This window comes from Neopsephotus bourkii, unplaced genomic scaffold, assembly GCF_033783945.1.
Source record: "Neopsephotus bourkii isolate Nb327-2 ecotype Australia unplaced genomic scaffold, CSIRO-AGI_Nbou_v1 NB_1638, whole genome shotgun sequence".
NCBI classification, from domain to species: domain Eukaryota; kingdom Metazoa; phylum Chordata; class Aves; order Psittaciformes; family Psittacidae; genus Neopsephotus; species Neopsephotus bourkii.
In genome coordinates this window covers 6,194,617-6,205,203 of record NW_026902113.1, presented here as the reverse complement: position 1 = coordinate 6,205,203, position 10,587 = coordinate 6,194,617, and the positions used below count along the sequence as shown (strand labels likewise).

At 45.5% G+C, this 10,587-nt stretch overlaps 1 protein-coding gene across 1 annotated transcript in view; it reads left to right on the top strand.

Moving 5' to 3' along the window:
* The first annotated feature begins 424 nt into the window (after positions 1-424).
* ARHGAP20 (Rho GTPase activating protein 20) overlaps positions 425-10,587 on the top strand; it is a 64,180-nt gene continuing 54,017 nt past the window's right edge. The window contains 1 exon segment of the mRNA XM_061374296.1: positions 425-640. Within this exon segment, the coding sequence (XP_061230280.1) occupies positions 539-640 (102 nt within the window). The 5' untranslated portion in view covers positions 425-538.

Here is a 10,587-nt window from a genome sequence, read left to right as displayed (position 1 = left end):
GTGCTCCGGAGGGGATCACGTCTTGTGCTGGCCTGCCCGCTGCAGGGAGGAGGTGGGACAGGGTAACTGGGTAGCACAGCACCCATCCCTGAGGCCCTGCAGCAGCTCCCAGCACCGGGACCCCCAGCACCGGGACCCCCAGCACCTCGACCCCCAGCACCTCGACCCCCAACACCCGCACCAGGACCCCCCGGATCCCAGCTCCCACCCCTCGTCGCCGCCCGCCTGACGTCTCCACCCGGCCCTGCAGCGCGCGCAGGCGCGGGGAGAGCTTGCGCGCCCCCTCCCCAGCACGAGCGCATCCCCCCCTCGCCCCTGCCCGGCTTCAGCCGCCAGCGCATGCGCGTCGCGTCCTCCCCGCCGCACGGGTGTTCTCACAGCGTGGGGCGAACCTGCCGGGGGCGTGGCTTCGCGGGAGGGGCGTGTCCCTCGGGGGGTGTGCACGCGCGGGGCGTGTCGCGGCGCGCCCTGTCCATGGTGCGGGCTGTGGCGGCGGTGCGGGTGTCCCCGCGGCGGGAGCGCTGCGGCGCGGGGCTGCATGGACGTGATGTCCCCGCAACAGGAGCTCCTCGGCCCCAGCCGCTCGTCCTCCGTGAGCGGCGAGAGCAGGGGCTTCACCGCCGCCGCCGACAGCAAGAAGGTGAGGCCGCCCCCCGGAGACCCCGAGGGAAAGCCCCCCTCCTGGTCCCGAGCTCCGGTCCCAGAGCCCCCCACTGGTCACCCCCAGTCAGCACGGCCCCATCGGCCCCGGTCCTGTGCCGCCGGGTCCGGTGCTGGGGGAGCTGCCGAGGGAGCTGGTTGTCCACGGGAAGGGCTTGCTGCGGAGGAGGGTGTGCGGCGGTGCCCGGGGAGCTCAGAGGGCTCTGCCCGGTGGGTAACCCCGGGGATGTGAGCGGGGTTGCTGTACGGATGTCCTGGGAGCAAAGGGAGGCTGCTGCCTGGATGTCCGCGGTAGGTGAGGAGCGCTGCTGCCCAGATGTCCCGGGGAGCTACGAGAGGGTGTGCTGGGTGGTGGTCAGTGAAACCAAGGGTATAGATTTACCGGTGAGCTGGGGGGGGGGGGGGGATTGCTACATGGGTATGCTGGGGAGATAGTAAAGGCTTTGCTGCATAGATATCCTGGGGAGACCTAAAGAGGGGCTTTGCTGTATGGATGCCTGGAGGTTTTGTTGGCTGAGTATAAGAGGGAGACGGGTGGAGGTTTGCAGAATGCTTATCCAGGGGATCTAAGAGGGATCTGCTGCATGTGTGTCTGGGGGGAGTGAGGGAAGGGTTTGCTAGAGCTGAGGAGGTTTGTTGGCTGCTCTCGCACGTGCTTTGTGCAAAAGAAATGTAAGAGCAGCTTCCCAAAGAAGCGCCTTCTGCTCTAAGTGTATCAATTGATGGCAGAAGAGCATCATCCCATCTTCAAAACTGGTTGTAAAATCTGTTTGGTGTCTGGAATTGCTTTTCAGCATCTGACACCATCAAGTGCAAAGTGTTCAGCTTACATCCAAGAGCTTGTTTCTGCCTTATACTCAGCTGTAACAAGCTGTAACTCTCTGTAACGGGAATAATGTAATAACCACATTCTTCCTGTGTAAAACAGGAATGCTTCTTTTATCTTTGGTTTAGCAAGTGCCATAGTGGTTTTCTACCTAAAGTAGAGCTGATATTTTCTTGCCTTTCCTATTTTGCCTCACAGTGGCATTTAAGTCCTATGCACTGCCTTGTCTTTAGAGGTGCACAATACAACTGGCTGGCAAACAGGCTGGCAGGATTAGAATGTGGCCAGGTTACAGTGTCCTTTACTAAATCTGTCCACCTGGTGACATGAATTTAGGATGTGTGTTAGGAAAAGCTGAGCTTGTCTCCAGTCCTGCTGCTGAGTGCTGGCTGGGGCTTTGCTGCCCACGGCTCAGTGGTGTGGAGAGGAGTGCAGGTCTCTCTCCTGCTGAAGTGTCTCTTTGGGCTGTGTCCATGTGTGCCATGTCCCACCAAGGCATGTAGCACTCCACCCTCACCACAGCCCTGGGGACCTCATCCATGGCAGCTGCTGGGACCTCTTCCATTTCACATGCTGTGAAATGGTTGCCTGGAGAGTGTGTAGCCAAGACTTCTACCACACTTTGCTGCAGTTACTACCTTACCAGTTTCTGAAAGGGAGTGTGATATACCTGCACAAAGCAGTGGAGTACCTTCTGCTGCCTAGCTGGACAAAGCAATGCAATAGATACACTCTCCAAGAGCTGCAGTCTAATTTGAGATGGCCAAATGGGTGGCTTTGATTTTTCTTCTATCATTTCTTTCTTTTTTGCCGAAGACAGAGTATGATGTACCTTCCAACCTGGCAGAGCCCTGACGCCTGCCTGAAATGCAAAGAGATGCTCAAGTACTATGAAGATGATAATTTTTTTTCTTACAAGTTCTACTTTATGATTCAGGATTCTGAGGACAAATATTAATGGTAGCACTTGTGTTTCCTATTCCTGCTCCAAAGAGCCCACAGTAGAAGACGCAGAAGACCTCGGTTTTGGCAGCAGTGACAAGGGCGTGGGGATATTGCTTTTTATGGATCTTGGCAGCCCTTTTGGAATTCCTCAGTGTGGAGGCACACTCAGATTGAGATTCTCATGTGGAGAAGCAGCTTGAGACCCTGGCTGGGCCACACAGCATATGGCAGCTTTGCACACCATGCACAGCCAACACACGCAGCCACCAACATTCAGCCAACTGCTCAGCTGCTTGTCCATGGTTGTGGTGCTCCCTTGAGATCACTAGCATGCCATCTCTTTGTGCCTATGTGTGGAAGAAGATTCCTACCTTTATCCATGTGCAGCAGTGGGTTTGTTCTAGTTTTGCCTGAGGCTGGATCTCAGTGACAGTCTGAGTATTTTTTTTTTACTACTTGGGTCCTATGGACTCTCTATATACCTCTGTTTTGTCTTCCACTTAGTGCCAAAGCATCATAGTTATTTACAATGCAGAAAGTCTTTCTTACTACTGAGGAGGTTATACTGCTTGTATTGGTTACATATAGTTAAATGGAAGAATGTGTTGGCAAGGAATTAGTTTTGATACTGGTGACACAGCATGTCAAGTTGAACAATTGTGTCGCAAATACGTATTTAACATCAACTATTTTACTTTCCAGCAGAAATGCCTTCAAATACGGGATGCTAAGTGACCACTGAAGCTTTTTCCCTTTTTATTATCATGGCTATGCCTTCTCAAATTAGCTGAGAATTGCTGCACTGTCCTGTGGTTGTCTGAACTCCTACGTCGTCTTCCTCTTGGCTGTCAAAACAAAGCTGAAGGATCACATGCTTGATCCGCATCATAGGACCAAGAGACAGAAAATGTCGAGGACTTTTTTCATGTATTCTGCGTGACCATTTAAACTATTTTCCTGGAAACATTTCCCTTCCTTTTCTTGACAGGCAAAGTGGTTTGAACAGCTAACCTACCTCGTAGGCTCAGGAAAGTTCTCTCTGTTACAGGGCATTCAGCACACTGTTCAAAGGTGACACTGAAGTGCAGTGTTTTAGTTAATGCTTTTGGAAAATTCTGGACTAGATTCCCTCCTTTACTGGGCTTACTGGAGTCACTGGACTATGTGTGGTTGACCTACAGAGAAGTTGTGTACAGACTGTTTAGTTTAGTAACCAATACCAGTAAATTGATGCAACTCTGAAGTGGATTGAAGTAACATGAGTAAGAGTGATTCTACAGATAGAGCTTATTTCTGCTATTTTATCAAAACAAACAGTGCAAGAGAGATGCCTTTTATACCAGTGTAACTGTGTCAGCAGCATCAGCTGTGGTCATTTGACCATATTTATAAGTTCCTGGTGTTACATTTCTCTCTTCTTAGAGGGGTAGATTCCAACCAACCCAGAGTATCTTACACAAAAGAATATTTGGTAACACAAGGAGTCACTCTTAGGATTTTGTTCTGCCTCCTCAAAGATTTCAAGTAACTATTTGTAATGTTTTGGAGGCCCAGCAATTTTTCATATTTACTCATACAACGTGCAAAAAATTAACCATTTTGCACAATAAACAAAATAGTATTTATGGTTTGAGACTTGAAGTATGGTATGCCATCACTATAAAAATGTATTTCTTTGCGATTCTGATCACACATACAGCAATTGTTTACTGGCAGGGAAAGTTACAGTGTTCGTTCCCTAGCACTATAGTAAATGGGTGAAATCCAAGGAAATTAATGTAGTCATGCAAGATCTTCATCCCTTTACTTACTCTGCAAAGAAGAATCAAGTATGTATTTGCCATTATATTTGATGGCACCTTGATCTCATGCCCTTAAATATATGCGTTTTAACGTAAGTCTGCTTAAGCAGAGTTTTCTTCTTCCTGTAAGTCTCTGTTCTGTTTAATGTGATCCTGGCTGAGGATCTAGTAGGTTGCTTCCAAAACCACACCTGGTAGTGCTGGGAATCTTGGCCGTTCAGGAACATTTTTGGCACCATTTAGTGAAGTTATAGAGAATTCCTGTCATAGAATCACAGAATAGTTAGGGTTGGCAAGGACCTTAAGATCATCAGGTGCAACCTCCCTGCCATCTTGCAAACATATCCTGGAGCAGTTTTATCTCTGACAAGGATTGAAAAGGCCCCTATTTTAATGAAGTCATCTGCATAGCTGGTCTGTATGTTGAAGTCACCTTGGCAGGCTATGCTGGCTTATGATAGCTAACTGTTGTGATATGCTTCCTGATGCTGCTTGAATTATAAACCAACATTCCTCTGTCTGTCCATGAGAGAAACTGAAAATGACGCCTATACCTGTGTGTTCTAGTTGTTGAGTTTTCCAGCCTTGGGGTTTCTTCTTGTCCCTCATGGCGGCAGTCGGCAAGAGAGGGATTTGGCAGGTCATGTGGTATCTAATACCCAGGAACTGCATATATCAAATTATTGCCTATTTACTTAATGTTGCTTGAAGCATCCATGTGGAGTGGGGGAGGGAATCTGCTTTCTCTGTCATCTGGAAACTGCTTCTGAGCAAGCCTTGCTGTGCAGAAATTGGGGCAGAATTGTGTCCATTTGTTAACCTTCCTGCTTTGTGTCAAGCTTGGAAAGAAACTTTGAGCTTCATCAAAACCACCACAATCAGAGTCGCTGCTCTGAGCACTGTGAACACATTGAGGCTGACAATAGGACCCATGGGTGAAATATTCCACGCTTCCCTCCTCCACATTTTTAGTAGTCTTCCATATCTCCATCTTCTGATGTAAGTGGGTGGGATCTTTTGGGCACATCCATATCAGTGGTTCCAGAGATTCTTATCCTTTGGAAGGTAGGTGATAGAACATCTCTTGCTCTTAGTTGCTTTCATTCTTTTTTCTTTCTACTCTGAGATAGCCTTTAGTCTCCATATTTGTTCCATGATTATGGGCTTTTGCGTCCACTGTGCTAATAATAGCTCTTTCCTCTTGTGCCCCTGCAATTGGTTTTCTCCCTGGTTATCCATCCGAAAATGGTTTTCTTTTTAGGAAAGTCCTTGTAAGTAAAAGTATTCTGCCAGCATAAACAAAAGCACATAGTTGTGTTACCTGCTCTGTCTTTATGGTAAATGGGCTTTCCATGGGACCTAGACATCTCTGCTTCCTGAGCCAGCAGTTCAAATGCAGTCATCCTCTTACCCCGTTTGTAAGGGTTCAAGAATGTTATAGGTCAATATAGGGCCTTTTCTTGCTCTACCGAAGTATAAGAGATTCTTGCTATTTCTGTTATTTTTAGACAACCCTAGACTGTAAGTTTAACAAATACTGGATTATAGTATGTAGGAAGAAATGATTTATTGCCTCTTGTAAGTGGCCTGGTGATGCAGGGGAAAGAGTGAGGCCCAATTGTCCTGTAAAATTAACTGCTAGGTGTTGAGGATTGCTTTGAATTTTGATTTTTAGGCAGTTAGTTGAACTTGGCCTTACAGGTTTTGGTAAAGATTTGTGTTCTGTGCTTTGGTTCATGTCTAACCAAACCAGAAACGTGTGTCAGGTATGTTCTGTTGCTCAGACAAAAAGAGCAGAGTTTGCATGAGTGAAATCTCTCATGGTGTTAACCTAGAAGAGTAGGCTTTGTTAAAATCAGACTTAAAAAACAAACAAACAAAAAAAAAGAGACTTAAAGCAGTGAGAGGGAGAGCTTAGCCACCTGAGTGCCATCCTGAGCTCCAGCTATTGGCACATCTGAGGGTTGTCCCTGTCACCCAGTTAAATGACCCAGGCAGATGTCCCAGCCTTGACCCACTTTTGGAGCAAGCCTGTAAAGCAGGAGTCTCAAATCCTTTAATGCCTGGGGAGGCTTTTACAACAGTATTTGCACATCGCTGAGGAGGTATTTCTGCTGTGTTTACCTGTTGGCCAGGAACTGAACACATTTTTCAACAATTTCGTATATGACTCTTAAATAGGCACCAGGTAATATAGTTTTCTCACCCTAAGCTCAAACCACTCTCTGAGAAGGCAACTGTTCCTTATGTTACTGAGTTCACAAATTTGGCTGTTGCCTCTCTTTTGCTCAGATAGCAAGGAGAGGATTGAGCTGATTAACTCAATTTTCTTGCTCACCTTAGTTGTCTCCTACAGTCAGTGGAGGAAAAGAGCACTTCTAGGACAAGGCAAACTGCACTCCGTGTGTCTGTTTCTGTTGGAGCACAGGGCAAACAGTTCAGGTGTGCAAGTGAGAGGCTGGGTAAGAGGGATCCTCCTGCACGTGTCTGACCATTGTGTCTGTCAGGCAGCACAACCTGGCACTGTGAGAAGTGTGTTCTTGGGGAATCCCAGCACACAGTCCCCATGTTAGCCTGCCTGCTGCCACCTCTGGCACCTTTGCAGGAGCTGCAGCAGAGTATCTGCTTATTGCATTGATTTTCACTTCTCCAGATACTTGCAAAATATCCTAAACGCTATACCTGTTATTTGTCATCACAAAAGAAATAGTAAGCACTGTGATTTTTTTCATGCATCCTTTATTTAATTCATGTTCTGCCATTCTCTTTCTAAATGTGATAGTTAAGTGATATACGTAGAGTAGAAGGGAGTGCTTTATCTTCAGATTCAATTTTTTTTGAGGACATAATGCACATGCTGCTCTGTGTTACCTTTTTCACATAATGGGAATTAACATAACTTGGCAATATATTAATTTACATAAATTCAATATAATACTACTTTCCACTTCAACTGGGAGACAAAATTATCATTGAATAGTGGCAGTCAGGAACAAATATTTCCTCCAGCTGATGAGTTGTGAGATACTTGTGAAAGTTTTACCGTAATCCTGAGATCTGTAGGGGTTCTGATTCCTGAGGAGAGGCAACATATTTTCAGTGATGGTTTGCAAGATTACTGTCCTCAGCATGGTGGGCTGATCTGCTCATAAACCACCTACCATCACAGTTTACAAAACAGTGTTTGAGTGTAGGTCTGATCGTTATCTGGTGCAAATCCATTCTTTTGAAATCCATAGCCTGATGTCTGTTTATGTCAGATGAGAAACTGGGCAAATACTACCACCAGTCCAACAACCAAAAAGCAAAACTTTTCGGTTAAAACCACCAGCAGAAATGCAGGAAATATGAAGTTAAACCTGAATCGGGGGAAGGAGAGAAGGAACTCGAGCTTTTGAGCAAGATGAAGGCAAAAATAACTTAGTTTGTTCTGACTGATACAAGATTATAATCTTTGCATCTGGCACACTGTAAACATTCATTATGGATACCGATTTTATGATACATTTCACATGAGTGTGACTCAGTCAGCAAATATGAGGTTTTCTCTCTGTTGACCTTTCTAATATTTACATGAAAAAAATGAGAGGTTATGATGTGGGACACATGTTGAGAAATGCTTCTCTGTGTTTCATGCTTACATAATTGGTCATTGCATCTCCTTTTGCTCCCAAACATCTGCTCTCACTACAGCTGTCCAGGATGTATCTCCTCTTCTCCACATTGCCAGTGTGACATCCTTGCACATGTAAACGCAGTGAAACTGAGGAGAGCAAATGAGTCCAACTTAACCAAAAATGAATTTTTCCTCTTCCTTCTCAAAGTAAATCTGTCCAAGTTATCATGGCGGTCAACTACTTTATCTTCCTAAGCTCTGTACATGGCAAAATACAATCAAAACCCCTCTTTCTGTCTGTAGTCAGCATCTCTATTTACATACAGCTGACCTGACTCTCTTTACTTTTGCTGTGAAAATTTTCCTTTTTCCCAAATCTCATCAGTGTTTGGTTTATGTTTTAAGGCTCTTTTTAAAACTTTATTTATTTATTTTTATTAAGTTGTACTTAATAGCTGTGTTAAGAGGTTGCCCAGAGAGGCTGTGTAATCTCATCCTTGCAGGTAACACAGACTTGGACCAGAAGTGGCCCAGAGCAGCGTGCTCAAATGGGTGTTACTCTTGGCAGGTCCAGGGAGGCTGGACCACAGACCTCTTGGGATCCCCTCCAATCTGAATTATTCAGTGACTCCCTGTCAGGTATTTGAGCTCTTACTCAGCTTGCTGTAGTCCTAATCTTTACCTTGGTCCTCACATGTTTGTCAAGACTAGAATCTCATTGCAGCAGTCACTGTTCAGCATTGCTAACCCAAGTATGAAAAATGTTGCCATAATTGGCAGAGATTTTAAGATGCTGCATTTTTTTCAGTGGCTTCCTTTTCAGACCTGAGAAGTCAAAGGAATTAATATCTCTTTGAACACATAACCAAATCTCCAGTGCATCTGCAGGCCCTGATATACTCTAGCTGAGATGCTCTACTTTTAACCACCCCCTGAAAGCCACCTGACCAATAACAAGGCTTGCAGTAAATTTACAGTTGGGCAGTTGATGCTCTATATAAACTCGTGAAATCTGCTGGTTGTGTGAAATCTGTGCCTTGTCTGCTGTAGGATGTTAGACTGCATGGTGACACAGGTCTTTTTTTTGCCTTCATATTTGTAGATAGGCTACTTTTTAAACTGCTAACAGCTTTTCAGATTTGCTACTATGACAAACTGATTTTATTCACTAGAAAAATTTAGGCAAGTATATTTTTTTTCCTCAAAACTAGCAAAAATGGGCATCTATTATGTTAGTCATCGTTTATTATCCAGTTAGAGTCCAGTCGAAGACAGCTAACTGTTCCCAGGCTTGATTTATCAGTCTTGAGGAGGTTAGTTTTTGATAAAAGAAACAGGAAGGAGTGGATAATTTTCAAAGGTGGATTCAAATTACACAGTTGAATTTGTAACAATTGCTGCACAATAACTGGAACTGAGCATCTGACAAAATAAACAAGCGTGTGCCACATAAATAGAGGGGGAACCAAAAAAAATGACATTGTAACAAATGCACTGCAATGAGTGAAAGAAATGCACTTGTAAAAGCAAGTAAAACGTAGTATTGTAGAGTTTAATTTCTCTGAGGAGAGCACATTGTGCACCTGCCCGAACAAAGCGTGTGCCACATCCAGCACATACATTGGCAGAAGAATCAGTTGCTCCCTACCATATTTATTCCTGGTAGTCAGTGTTTATTTTTAGCATGAAGGAAGAAAGTTATGGTTTGCCATTAGCTGCGAACAAAGACTTCCTGACTGTCAAAGGTTCACCTGCCTGTGGGCTCTCGGTGGTTACGGGCTGGTTCAAGGGGCTGCTCCACACAGGATAGTGTCTTGTCAGGAGGAGTTCAACCCTGCTCCTTTTGTCTGCCAGTCTGTTCTGAAAAATGTTTGTGCTAAATAAGGTAACAACCACCCTTCTGGTGGAGGGTCAGTGAGAGGAGAGGTCATGCACCTCAGCAGCAGGCTGCACAACTGGGTCTAGAGAGCAGCTCCACATTCAGGGATGGGACTCCTTCGTTCTGCTTCCTGCTGCAGGAGGAGATGATACGGCCGTGAATACATTTGTGTTGAGGAAAAGGTGTCGCTTTGTCTCCTGTGGGTGCTTTTGAAAATTCCTGCCTCTGGGGAAAACAGTGCTGTTTATTTGCTCAGTATTTTTACTGTAATATTCAACATCACTGGCTGGGAATCCATGTTCCCTTGACAGCTGCTGACACTTTCATCTCTTCCCTGTGCTTTGTCTATTTCCTGGTGCATTCTCTGTCTTTGAGTGTCCCCTTTTCTCCATTCTCTTCCTATTCGTTGCTAAGAATTGACCTATCTCTCACTTTCCTATTTTTTCCCATACATAATCAGGATGAAATGAAAAAAACATCATTATAGAGTCATAGAATAGAATCATAGAATAGTTAGGGTTGGAAAGGACCTTAAAATCGTCAAGTTCCAACCCCCCTGCCATGGGCAGGAACACCTCGCTGTAAACCATATCACCCAAGGCCTTGTCCAGCCTGGCCTTGAACACTGCCAGGGGTGGAGCTTTCACAACCTCCTTGGGCAACCTATTCCAGTGCCTCACCACCCTAACAGGAAAGAATTTCCTCCTTATATCCAATCTAAACTTCCCCTGTTTAAGTTTTAACCCATTACCCCTTGTCCTATCACTACAGTCCCTAATGAAGAGTCCCTCCCCAGCATCCCTATATGCCCCCTTCAGATACTGGAAGGCTGCTATGAGGTCTCCACGCAACCTTCTCT